Raw genomic sequence first — 14,112 nt, forward strand, 5'->3', positions numbered from 1 at the left:
TGCAGGCACAGAGCCCAGCCCAACATGCCTGCAATAAATGCTCATTATTGCAACTTTACTAAAAATAGGCAGAGCTGTTAAACTTCTCCTCTACGAGAAAAGACTTTCAAAGAGAAGTAGGGTTTTGTTTTGTTTGAGGGATTGATTCTTTCAGGAAATGAAGGTCTGATGACTTTTTATCATTGATCAAAGTTCCATAAACTCTGGTGCCATAAAGTTCAAAATGTCTCCCCGTTTTTAGATCTTCCTTGATTTCTTTCATCAGCATTTAGTACTTTTCAGCATACAAGTCCCATATTTCATTTTTTGTGGCAGTCATAAATGACACTGTATTTTTGATATCTACATGTTCATTCTTAGTATGTAACAGTGCAACTAATTTTTGTATGTTTATTTTGTATCCTGTAACCCTGCTACATTTGCCTACGAGTTTTTTTTTTGTTGTTGGTTCCCTGGGATTCCCTCTGTAGACAATCATGTTATTCACAAATGGGGTTTCACTTTTCCCTTTCTGTTCTTTATACCTTTTATTTCCTTTTCTGACTTTTTTGCTCTGGCTGGAGCTTCCAGCACAATGTTAGAGAAGAGTTGTGAAAGCAGACATCTTTGCCTCGTTCCAGATTTTTGGGGGAAGTGTTCAGTCCTTCGCATAATGTTACTTGTTCTTTATGAAGTCGTTAGGTGCTTTTTTATCAAATTGAGAAACTTCCTCTCTATTCCTATCTTTTCTGAGAGTTTTTAAAAAATCTATTCAAGATGTTGAATCTATTCAAGGTGTTGAGTTCTGTCACAATTTTTTTCTGCATTGTTTGACATAATCATGTGATGTTTCTTCTTTAGCCTATTCATATGGTGAATTGCATTGATTTTCAATTATTAAAATAGGCTTTCCCTATACTAATCTCACTTGGTCATGATATATAATTTCTTGTATATGTTACTGAATTCTATTTTTTTAATATTCTAAGGATGTTTGCTTCTATATTCTTGAGATATATTGGTCTATATTTCTCTGTTTTTGCTTGGTTTTGGTGTCAGGGTATTAGCTTCATAAATGAATCAGATGGTGTTCCTTCCTATTCTATTTTTTTCAGAAGATATTGTACAGAATTGTTAACTCTTTAAATATTTGGCATAATTCTCCAGTGAAATCATCTCGATCTGGATATTTCTTTGGGGAGAATTTTAAAATCCAATTTTCTAAATAGTTATAGGGCTATTCAAATGATCCACTTTACATTGGGTAAGTTGCAGTAATTTGTGTTTTATTTTTTAATTTTTTTAATGTTTATTTTTGAGACAGAGGGAGACAGAGCACGAGTGGGGAAGGGGCAGAGAGAGAGGGAGATACTCTCTCTGAGAATCTGAAACAGGCTCCAGGCTCTGAGCTGTCAGCACAGAGCCCGATGCGGGGCTCGAACCCACGAACCGTGAAATCATGACCTGAGTCGAAGTTGGATGCTTAACTGACTGAGCCACACAGGCACCCCCCCCTTTTTTTTTAAATTGTTTTCCTAATGTTTATGTCATTTGTGTTTTGTGATTAATTGATCCATTTCACCTAAATTGTCAAATGTATGTGTGTAGAGCTATTCACAATATTATCCTTCCGATGTCTGAAAGGTTTGTAGTAATATTTCATTTCATTCCTGATACTGGGAATTTCTATCTTCTCTCTCTCTCTCTCTCTCTTTCTCTCTCCTCTCTTTGGGTCACAGTCTCAGTAGAGGTTTGCCAACTTATTCTTTTCAAAGAATCCAATTTTTAAAAATTAATTTTCTCCATTATTTTTCTGTTTTCAATTTTATTTATTTTTGCTCCCATTTCTATTATTTCCTTTTTATGCTTATTTGGGGCTTACTCTGCTCTTTTTTTTTTTTTTTTTATTCTTGAGGTAGAAACTTAGATTATTGACTTGAGACTTTTTCTCTTTTCTAATGTAAGCATTCAATGCCATAATTTTTTTCTGCATTAATTTAACTGTGTCCCCAAATTCTGATTTTTTATATTTTCCCTTTCATTCAATCCAATGTATTTTTTTGTATTCCCTTGAGGTGACTTTCTTTGACCCATGGATTATTTAGATGTCTGTTATTTGATTACCAAGCTCTGGAATTCTTCCTGGTAACTTTCTGTTACTGATTTCCAGTTTCATTCCATTGTAGTAGGAGAATATCCTCTATGATTTCAATTCTTTTACATTTGTTGAGGTTTGTTCTATGGTTCAGGATATCCTGGTGAATGTTTCATGGGCACTTAAAAAATATGCATTGTTTTTGTTGGGTGGAGTGTTGTATAAACGTCAATTAGATCCTCCTGTTGATGGTATTATTGAAGCTTTTCTATATGCGTGATGATTTTCTGTCTAGTTGTTCTATCAATTATCGAGAGAGAAGTGTTAAAGTCTACAACCGTAATTGTGGATTTCTTGATCTTTTCAGTTCAATTGGTTTTGGTTTCGTATACATTGCAGTTCTACTGATTGATGCATACACATTAAAAAAAAAATAGGACACTCTCCTTCAGTGGGTTCTAATCTTTTCTGGGCTGCCTTCTGGCATCTCCTCCTTGGGCTCCAGCCCAAACTGGACTACTCTCCTGCCCTACAGGTTTTTAAATGAGTAGGAAGGAAGGAAAGGGGAGGAAAGAAGGAAGGAAAAAAAGAGGGAGGGAAGAAAGGCCAGATTATTATTATTATTTTTGCTTTTAAACTATATTCTCTTGGGGTACCTGGTTGGCTCAGTCAGTTAAGTGTCTGACTTCAGCTCAGGTCATGATCTCACGGTTTGTGAGTTTGAGCCCCATGTTGGACTCTGTGCTGACAGCTCAGAGCCTGGAGCCTGCTTTGGATTCTGTGCCTCCCCCTCTCCCTCTGCTCCTCCCCAACTGTGCTCTGTCTCTACTCTCTCAAAAATAAATAAACACTTAAAAAAACAAGCTATATTCTCTTTGAGAAACCTTCCTTTCTCCTACATCACTGAGTCCTTAGAAGCTCCCATACCAGGAGCAATAATCCCCCTTCTTTGAGTCCCTTAGTGCTCATGATCTATCTGGAAGAAACGACAGAAAATGTGTATGTGGGCATGTGTGCATGTGAGTGTGGGTGTGTGTAATTTTAACTTGGTGGATGTCTTCATATCGGTTTGATACATTAGTATAGGTTTTCAGATCTTGAGGAAGAAAAAAGTGGAGGGGATATTGCAATAAAATGAGTTGGTGCTAGGAAGTAATCAAATCTAAAGAAAAGGCCAAACCACAGAAAAGTAAATTTTCATTTCTTCTCTCACCTGTGTCTATGAAATACCTTCCTAACTAACAGGACAGTTATCATAATAGTTATAAAATAGCATTTAAGTTTTATCACTAAGTCAAGCTTAATCATTCATAAGTGTTTTTAATTTGTTCCACAATTTTGGGCACCTGATAAAGTGTGTGGGATTACTAAAACCTCTGTCTTACCCAGTTGGTATTTAAATCCACATACATTTAAAGGATAATTGTTTATTCTACCTTACAGCTGGGCATTCATCTTTCCTAAAACAATGATTCTAAGTGTGTGACTTTGTACTGAACCAGTGAGCCATGGGGTATAATCAAACACGAACTTAATTCTCCTTCTCCCCACACCAGGTCTAATCTCCTTTATGGAGCTACTTCTTTTCCTGCTACCTTTTCCTGCTGCCAGATAAAATCTCTAGCCAATAACAAAAAGTTCCTCAGGCACTTTAGTTACAAGTGTTAAGTTCGTATCAGTAAGTAGTACACCTACTCTAGTGTAGTAATCACAAACTGAATGCTGTTTAATGTTGAAGCTTCTCTATGCCTCCCACATAGGCTGCAGTGGGGAAGGAAGGAGACAAGACTGACTTAGCTCTCTGTTCCCCAGCCTCAGGCTCCTCCTCCTCCTTTACCCTCATTGTCTGCCTCTGCCTCCTCCAGGACTAGGAGAGTTGGGGAAAGGAGGACACAGAAGGGGACACGGACCATGGTCTGACCGACTGGCACCCTTCTGGCAGTGACATTCTCTGTCCAGGTCAGATGTTTAAAATTGTCTCTCTGGGATGCTTATGTAGGTTCTCCAGCAACACCCCCATCCCTGGGACCTCTCACCTGCAGATCCCTCTCCCCATATGAATGCACCTCTCTGCTGATAGCTCACGTTCCTCTCCAGGCAGCCTGGGTCTCCTCACTCTTGAATAGGATCTAGGAGAATGCCAACCCGGCTGTGGCCCATGGCTCACATTTGGACACTAGGAAATATACACTTCTGACCCATCATTGGTGGGGATGGAGTATTTCTCAAACACAGACCTCTTTTTATTTAATTTCTGGCAAGCAAGCTCTGGTCAGAGCTATTTAGTCTTTAGATTTATCATATGCCAGTCTACCGGCCCCTAAATTTCATGGAACACATATCAGGGATCCAAGCAATCTCCTTGAAGCTTCTGTGACTGGGCTTGGGGTCAGGTGAAATCATCCTTAGCCTCTACTATGGTGGGAGGGGAGCAGCAGTGGGATTCATAGCAGACCTGTCTCCAAAGAAATCTGTTCTCGGATCTCCAACTTCTTAAATGGGGAAGGAGGCCATGGGTTGGAACACTTGTATTTCACTTTGAAATGTGAAATGTCATGTGCCCCATGAAATGAAATGAAATGCCCCACTTTCCTGGGGCATACACCTGGTTGAATGATTCCTTCATCGATTGCCAAATTCATTCACAGTAAAGACACACAAAAAAATTCTGCTGTATTACAAAGAAATAAATGAAACATTGTGTCATAAAATACTGTCTATTCCACTCTTCTGAATACAGATTCATGTCACATTCTGATTCAAATTTTGTGAGTTTTTACATTTATATTGCTAGCCCAGGACGCTGCCAGTGGCATCAAAAGATCTGTGCCCACCCCTCCATGCCCTCCCTGAGAGTTCCTCATAAGATTTTATGTTTTTCTTCAACTAAATTAGGAGAAAAAAACAAGACCAGCATTGTTGAGGTCTCCTCTGCTCATTGGAAGTCTTCTTGCTGGGAGGTCATATACACCTCCAGGTACATCTCTGACATGCACCTCTGGGGGCAGAAAAACACCATCAGGGACTTGTTTGGGGCTGGGGTTCATGTTTGCTGGTTTTTCATCTTCTCATATTTAGATGACTGCTTGTAACCCTCCTCTTTTTCACTGCTTTCTCAGCCTACAGAAGCTTAATTAGACATTGCCAATGTAAGTACATCTTATACAGAGCCACGTAGTAATGGTTTCTTAAGGTCCTGTGATAAACGCAAGAACCAACCAAAACATTAAGTAGTTTATCTCAAAGCAGCATAATTTCAGAGTTCAGTTGCCCAAGATATACGTATCTTCAGAGAATCCCAGAAACTCCTTGGAGAGACATGTAGGGGCGTCTGTCACCCCACAGACTCTCACAGTTGAGGTTCAAGTTAGCTTGTAACAGTGAAAGGAGGCGAAGGTCCCAGGGAAGGAGCCAAATTCCAAGTAATTTGGCATGGTATAATCTCGGACTGAATTTAATCACAGGCCTGGAGTTTTCAAACAATCTTTCTAAATTTCTGCAGGCAATTTACGTAATTATATTGGCACATACATTTTTCCATTTCAATAACAAAGCCACAAAGATCTTTATGTTCGCAGACAAATCTTTAATACTATAAAAGAAAAGCAGCACGCCAATATAAACTCACAAATTCCAAATAGGGGCATGATTCTGAAATTTTTCCCTTCAGAGCTAGTAAGATGCATTCCAAGAAAGGGGAGGCACAGGGCTCTCCTTTGCCAACTCCCTTCCTCCGCTCAGACATAAGTTGTATTCAGACATGAGATGCTTTATTAGCCAAGTCTCTTCCATTCTGCTTTGATATTTTGAGCTCAATTGATTATGACTTATCACAGCTCTCAGCATGTGTTTGTGGGGAGATTTTTGCTTGTACCCATAGTACATACGTTTTTTTATCACAACCAGCTGAGAACACTGGCCTAAGTAGGCAAACTTGGCAGAATCCTGAGCCTTGGCTATTCTACCAAGGCTAAGGAGTTCATACTACTTTCTAGAAGTTGTTTGCTCAAGGAATGAATTCCATATAACTTTATATGAGGGAAGTAGAATGAAAATGACTAAAATAATTTCTGTTCCCTTTTGATTACAGCAAAATAGGCTGAACACAAAGTATGGTTTATAAATTTTAAGCTTATGATCACAGACAGGAGCCATGAACCATGAATGCCAAGTAAGCCCATACCAAGTTAAATGTCAGAGTCAAGTAAAATCTGCATCAAAATTAATGATACATATTTAATGATATGCATAATCACAATAATTGCTCAACTAGATGAGAAGAGAGGTGAAAGACAAATGTTACCAACCTTACTAACCAGCTGGCTCCGAAGGCCACCCACCCTCCTCAATGCTACACCGGCTCCCAAAGGACTAAGGCCCTGGTCTCACAGGAGAGGTTCAGGGGCTATGAATACTGATTTGCTCCACTCCTTCCACAGGCCAGAAACATAGGCTAGGCAATGAGACATAAAGAAATGATTCCCTGCATACTTCCTGCTGTGAGGCTCAAGTAAGCCATTCAGGGCTACTAGAAACATGTCTTTCACTGGCGTAATTCTAGCACCTGGCACAGAGTCAGGATCGATTTGTTAAAAGGATCCCCCACCCCGCTGAAGGACAGGGGTGTTTGTGTGGTGAGATGAGGGAGCAGACTGGCATGGCAGTGGTGAGTCTGAGGAATGTACCTTACCTAGCATACTGGTGAGGTGGTTTACTTTCCTAATATCTAGCACCCAAAGAAATGGGGCTTTTAAGGAATTTGAGGGTATTGTAGTCCTAGAGAAAGAGACAGGGAGTATAAATTAGAAAAGGCGCCCTTCAAAAACCCTACTTCTTGTATCAAGAACAAGCCTGGGGTGCCTGGGTGGCTCAGTTGGTTGAGCATCCGACTTTGGCTCAGGTCACGATCTCACGGTTTGTGAGTTCGAGCCCTTCATCAGGCTTACTGCTGTCAGTGCACAGCCTGCTTTGGATCTTCCGTGCCCCCTTTCTCTGACCCTCCCCCACTCTCTCTTTCAAAAATAAATAAACATTAAAAAAAAATTTTTTTTAAAGAACAAGCCTTATTCTCATCACAAGGGAAAAAAACACTTCCTTTTCTTTTTCTTTTCTTTTCTTTTGTGTGTGTGTGTGTGTGTGTGTGTGTATCTATATGAGGTAATGGATGTTAACTAAACTTATTGTGGTAATTATTTCACGATACATGTAAGTCAAGTCATTATGCTGTATACCTTAACCTAATATGTTGTTGTCAAATATATCTCAATAAAACTGAAAGAAAAAATAATTAAATGGCATTCCTGGCATGTGACGAACATGTAGTAAATGCCATTAATGGTGGTCTCAGCTACTCCCAAATCTGTTCACAGTGCTGCGAGCCAGCAGTATGGCTAAGATGCCTGCAGTGGTCTGGCTCTATGATGCTGGTCCTAGGGGAGAGCTCAGGACTGTGTGTTGAGTGGGAGGGAGCAGGTACAAGAATGTTGATAGCTTGCTTAGGATCTCTGCTTAGTTGAACCACACCCCAAAAGGAATTGGAGGAGGCATTCCAAAATGGAAATATACAGAACGTTCCATACAACCACAATCATTCAGGGTTATGAGGAGAATTTTCATCCTGTCTGTGTTATAAATAACCCACTGAGGTCCTTTCCTGAAAGCAAACAATGATGACCTTTCTACCAATTTATATTGATAGTCTGGCTTTCTCAGCTGACAGTACAAATTAAGACCACTGAATACTTTCCCTACCCACTTTTGAATGTCTTAAAATTGCCAAGAATAATCATTTCTTTGTAAATCACATAGGGCAAGTTTCGATATAATCAAGGGGTAATTTCATTATTAGACAGAACTTGCAAAACCTTCTTAGGGACAGAAAATGTTTTTGTTGGATAACAGAAATAGTGGCCCTGAAATGGCTTTCCTGAAAAATGAAAATAATATGCAATATATTATTTACATAGAAAGAAAATGTTACAGAACAATCATTCTCAGAGTTACTCATGCTATGGGATTAAAGATAACTCCTCAAAGTACTTTAAAACAGCAAAGTTATTAAGACTATAATAACTTTGTAATAAAAGTTCGTATGTCCAGTTATGACATGTGGTTTTCATAGAGAAGACCAATTAAAGACAGCTGTGTCTTTACATTTTGGAATGCAGGCTTATGACGGGTAGTAACAATAGTAAGCCTTCACTCTCTGCCACTGATTACTAAACACACAGACACACACACGTACAAACTTTGGGAGGAGCCTTTCTTATATGGGACCTAAACATAGAGTCCTATATGGTGATAGGTCTAGATCAACTTCCACAGCAATGCTGGTGTTGGGAGGCAGAAGTGACCCTGTCTTACATCTTAACCAGTTCCTTCCAAGCTTTTGCTCTATGCTGAAAAGGCTTGGGTGGTGGTAGAGCTTTGCCCTGCAATGGAAAGCAGCATGGTATAGAAAATATTTTTTGTTTTTTAAATCAGGAATCCTGATTCATGAGACTGCTTCTTTCACTGACCAGGGCTATGTCTTTGGCACAAACCAGTTAATGCCCTGTGGTTTGGTTTGCCCATCTATAAGATAAAGGATTGCCCCTTGGCCACTTGTGGTTCTCCATTAAAGTCCATCTTACAGAAGGCTATGAAATCATTGGCTTTCTACATCTTCCTAGGAAACTGGATGGTTTTAAAATATGTCTGTAAATCCTTTGACACTCTTCCCTGTGAAAGGTGGAGTCTACTTCTCCTCTCTAGGGTAACCCTGTGTGACCTTCAAGGCTAGATCATTAAGACTGATACTGTCTTTCTCTCATTCATTCTCACACTGGCTCTCTCCCACTCTCTTCTGGATCCCTGAAGTGATCTTCTGGATCACTCCTTTTGATCCCTGAGCTACCACGTAAGATATCCAGCTATTCTGAAACCACCATGCTAGAGAAAACCACAGAAAGAAGCCCCCCAGAAGCTATTTAAATCTTACAAGCCAGGTAACTGACATGAGTGAAGAAGCGTTTGAGATTATCCCAGCCTCAGACATTGTCTGTAATCTCATAGGATACCTTTAACAATAACTACTCAGCTCAGCCACTCCTGAATTCCTGATCAATAAGAGATATTAAATAATTGCTGTTGTTTTAAGCCACTAATTTTGGGGTAATTCGTTTGCAGCCTCTGTAACTGGAAGGGGAACTATAACAGAATCAGGAGTAGGGGGAAAATGACACCTTCAAGGTCAAACAAGGAAGTCTTCAGCAACCACAAGAACCTCAGGAAAGGAGACTTAGAAGTCTTCAAGAATGATGATGGTAGATATAATTCACCAATAAATGCCACACCTACCAACACCAGAATAATCACCTCTCTATTTTCAAATGTTTATGAACATTTCCCCACATTCACGGTTAAGAGAAATATAGTAAGAATGACCCTAAGTGGAACCACTTAAATCTGGCAGCAAGGTCAAAGGTAAAGGAACCAGCTAGAACATCATTCAGTCATTTCTATGGAGGCACTGACACAACTGCTTGCTGGCTTTCCGCCTCAGGCCTTCCTTAATAGATTGTGCAGTTGATAAAGTACAAGTGTTTTCTCAAACATATCTCCCCAATAACTCTGAAAAGTAGGACTACTCCATTTATTTATGTATTTATTTAATTAAAAAAATGTTTATTTGTTTTTGAAGGAGAGAGAGAGACAGAACATGAGCAGGGAGGGGCAGAGAGAGGGAGGAAGACACAGAATCCAAAGCAGGCTCCAGGTTCCAAGCTGTCAGCCCAGAGCCCGATGTAGGGCTCAAACTCACAAACTGGGAGATCATGACCTGAGCTGAAGTTGGTTGCTTAACCGACTGAGCCACCCAGTCTCCCCAGGACTACTCCTTTTAAAAAGACAAGGAAAAGAGTTGGAGTCCACTGAGGAAGGTGGCACCTACCAATGGACCAAAGATAGTGAGTTTGGGATGCCCCATGCGTCCTAGTGAAGCTGACCCATGGGCGATGCTCAGGAGATGACAAATGGTGGCCGGCAGCCAGGATTTAACCACAAATCTGTAGTTTTTCTTCCTGGTCCACCCAGTGTTTTTGAAATAGGAAATTTCACATAAAAAGTCTACATTTCCAGCTTTCCTTGAAACACTGAAGTTCATCCTTGAGTATGAATTACCTACCACCTGATCTCACTCACTGGAGCTGACTGGCTGTTTCTCCCTTTAGACATAACATGTCCTACTGGCCACAGTCCCCACTGCTCCCTATTGCTCTACACCTGGCCTCACTTCACTGGCTTACTTTCCATTTCTGTCCCTGTGGTCATTTAAGTTTGTGTCTGATGACCTATACCAGTGGAAGAATTTCTGACTCCAAAACCCCAGGTGTTTTTCGATAGCTGCAGGTTTGAAATTTGGGGCAGTTTGGAAATTCCAATAAATTTTGCTGTTGAGCCCTTGTCAACTTCTCTCTCTAGACTACAGATGTGGGACCACGACAAACCCATATGCCTAGCAGCTATCTAAGTCATCTTACAACACATAGGGTGATAAGTGTGACTGGAAATATATACTGAACCTATTTGATACATCCAAATTATCTTTAAAATACAAACTGTCCATACAGAGGTCTAACATTCCTAGTCCAAGTTAATATGGAAAAGCAGTAGCTGTGAGATTAGGATGCACAGAAATGAAACAATGAGATCTACCTGTTGTAAAGTAAACATATAATCATTTACCACAGAATATCTTCAAGGTGATTTCTAGTGGGGACTTAATTAGGCAGTGAGGGCATTTGTGAGAGATTAAGACCAGCATTTTCAGGGTTGGGTCTGTGTGTGGTGTGGTGTGTGTGTGTGTGTGTGTGTGTGTGTGTGTGTGTGTGTTAGAGGAAACAAAACAAGACAGAACAGCTTACCAATTCCAGACATTGTCTGTGGCCATAGGCAGCAGCATAATGTATGCTATTGTAACCTTCTTTGTCCCGGATAGATGGGTTTGCATCATTTTGAAGCAGAAACTCTAGACATCTGCAAGTATAAAAATGGGGTGTTATTTTAGAAAACATCTCTAGAGTAAAAGTTATAATTAATGTAAATATTCTCCTATTATAAATGTTCCACAAAGCACTTTGTGAATTTAAGTGTTTCTTTAAAAGTCCTACAGCAATGGGGTGCCTGGGTGGCTCAGTCGGTTATGCTTCTAACTCTTGATCTTGACTCAGGCCATGATCTCACAGTTCATGAGTTTGAGCCCTGCACTGTCAGTGCAGAGCCTGCTTGGGATTCCGTCTCTCCCCCTCTCTGTTCCCCCCTCTCTCTCTCTCAAAATAAATAAACTTTTAAAAATATCCTACAGCAATGAAGGTTTATGTATTAAAAGTTTTACTTGTTTGTGTTTTCTGTATCCATCTTTACTTCAGCTTAAAATAGCCATTCTAGAATTCAGGGAAAGCTTTAGGAACAAGAGGGTAGTTAAGTACCATCCCCCACCTCAATTTATTGAAAGTACTATCCCCTCCTCACTGAGTTGTTTTAATGTCATTATCAATTATTGCGTATTTATCCATACATGGGCTCATTTCTGGACTCTGTTCTGTTACAATAATCCATTTGTCTCTTCCTGCATTGATGTTTGGTTTTGTTTTTATAGTTTGCATACAATTTTATATTAGTTTCAGGTGTACAACATTGTGATTCAGCAATTCTATACATTATGCTGTGCTCACCACAGTAAGTGTAGCTGCCGTCTGTCACCAATGTTACCACAATATTATTGATTCCCTGTGCTGCACTTTTCATCTCCATGACTTATTTATTTTACAACTGGAAATTTGTATCTCTAATCCCCTTTACCTATTTTGCCCATTCTTCTGCCCCTATCCTCTGGCAACCACCAGTTTGTTCTCTGTACTTATGAGTCTGTGTCTGGTTATGTTTGTTTGTTCACCTGTTTTGTTGTTTCGATTCCACACATAAGTGAAATTATGTGATATTTGTCTTTCTCTGACTTACTTCACTTAGCATAATAAAGAATAATTAAGTCTCTTTTTCCTTTTCACCTTAAAGTACAGAACCTGTCTGTCATCAGGATTACTGAGTAATGAGTTTTTGAGTTCCACGTTCAAAAGATGAGCTCTCAAATCTAACAAAGAAGTGGTCAGGCCATTACAGCAAGAGAGAGGGATCTACTTTTAACCTTGCTATTGGAGACTACCATCAATCCAAAGGTTAGAAAATGAAAATTAAGAAGAATAAGAAATTAACAACAGCAAAAGAACTTAAGAATAGCCCAAATAATAAAAAGATTAAAGGAGCGGGCAAACACTTAAAAAATATAAAAGATTAAGTCAGTAACCACATCTGAAGAAAGACGCTTAAATTGCATCATTATGTATAGACTAGAACAAAATAATTAATAATAAACTTAGAAAGCCTTTTCGGAAAGAATTATAATTTTTCTAAAAGAGCCACAATCTTTACAATGGGTTGGAGGTAGGGGTGTGATGTGGCTCCGACTTGGCTGAAATGCCCCAAAGCCCAGAACACAAGTGCCGGGGGATGTAGGAATTCTGTTCAAGGTCTTCTGGTCAAAGAGGGAATAAGTAGTCAGGAAGCACCACTCCATAATTTCAGTTTTATATCCATGGCAGTGGGACAAATGTGTCCTCTACAAGGTCAAGCTGATTCAATTTCATACTCAAATCAAAATTCTCAAATGCTCAAATTATACTTACATCAAAATATGCAATGGAAGCATGTGCATTAAATAAGACCATCCAAGGGAAAATGCCTACTGTTTCCTCAAACACTTTATTTTTGGTTCTAATTTTTTTAAAGTTTTTATTTTAATTCCAGTTAGTTCACATACCGTGTTATATTAATTTCAGGTGTACAATACAATAATTCAACACTTCCATACATCATCCTGTGACTCAAACACTTACCTATCTTTTGGCATAAGGCAAAAGGAGTAAATAAGTCACACATAGAGATGATTAACACAGATATTTTAATTTCTAGAAAAACTGATAAAAGACACAAATTTTTTACACCAAATATCTACAAGTTACCTGATTTATCCACCAAATGCTCCACAATAAACCAAACTATTATTGGAGTTCTGATATCATTCTGTCTTTGGTGATTTGTACCTTAAAAGGAAGTCTTTTTTTATTTTGGCAATTAAATGTCCATGGACAGGATCCCAGGTATGACTCATTTTAAATAGAATTTGGCTCTTGAAATAAAATCATTCAATAGGAAAAGGGTTCTAGTGGATTCACAACCCCCAGCTCCTGAAAGAGTCACATTGTAAAAAACCAGTTGGCGGATTTAATACGTAATTCGGAAAACACTTGGAATTGCTCCCAAAGTGTCATTTACCCCAGGATATAGCTGAACTATACTACCAGCAGTGTGATTTGAAAAGACAACAGCACTGTAGAATTTGAATATTCTCCATATCGTTTCCAAGGGAAAATACATTCCACTTTTTTTTTAATTTTTTTTAACGTTTATTTATTTTTGAGACAGAGACAGAGCATGAACAGGGGAGGGTCAGAGAGAGAGGGAGACACAGAATCGGAAGCAGGCTCCAGGCTCTGAGCCATCAGCCCAGAGCCTGATGCGGGGCTCGAACTCACGGACCGTAAGATCGTGACCTGAGCCGAAGTCGGACGCTCAACTGACTGAGCCACCCAGGCGCCCCAATACATTCCAGTTTTAACTGGGGATGCTTATCTCTTCTCCTCCCAGGGCTGTGGCTACCACTTTGGGCACCTGCGCTGCAAAATCAAGACCTGCACGTTAAGTCAGAGATGTATCTGGATGAGAGATGTAGCCTCTCTGCTCGGAAGAGCTCTCAGGAAGCCTGGTTCCCTGCCTCCCCTGCCTGTCCTGCTTTTTCCCTCTCCATCAGCCGTAAGAGGGTAAGAGGGCTGTTCTTGGCACGATTTCACTGGAGAAGGGGGCGCTGGCTGATGTGGCTTAAAATTCTACAGTCTTTGAATATCATTAAGTTTGGAATATTAGGGCAAAACCTTGGTCATTCT

General features: G+C 39.7%; 1 protein-coding gene across 9 annotated transcripts in view; it reads right to left on the reverse strand.

The window, feature by feature from the left end:
* ANKRD44 (ankyrin repeat domain 44) overlaps positions 1-14,112 on the reverse strand; it is a 339,079-nt gene that overhangs the window by 102,120 nt on the left and 222,847 nt on the right. For all 9 annotated transcript variants that reach the window (XM_053215495.1, XM_053215502.1, XM_053215498.1 and 6 more), the window contains exon 16: positions 10,978-11,089. In XM_053215495.1, the coding sequence (XP_053071470.1) occupies positions 10,978-11,089 (112 nt within the window). The remainder of the gene's footprint in view (positions 1-10,977; positions 11,090-14,112) is intronic.

This window comes from Acinonyx jubatus, chromosome C1 (genome assembly GCF_027475565.1).
Source record: "Acinonyx jubatus isolate Ajub_Pintada_27869175 chromosome C1, VMU_Ajub_asm_v1.0, whole genome shotgun sequence".
Classification (NCBI taxonomy): Eukaryota; Metazoa; Chordata; class Mammalia; order Carnivora; family Felidae; genus Acinonyx; species Acinonyx jubatus.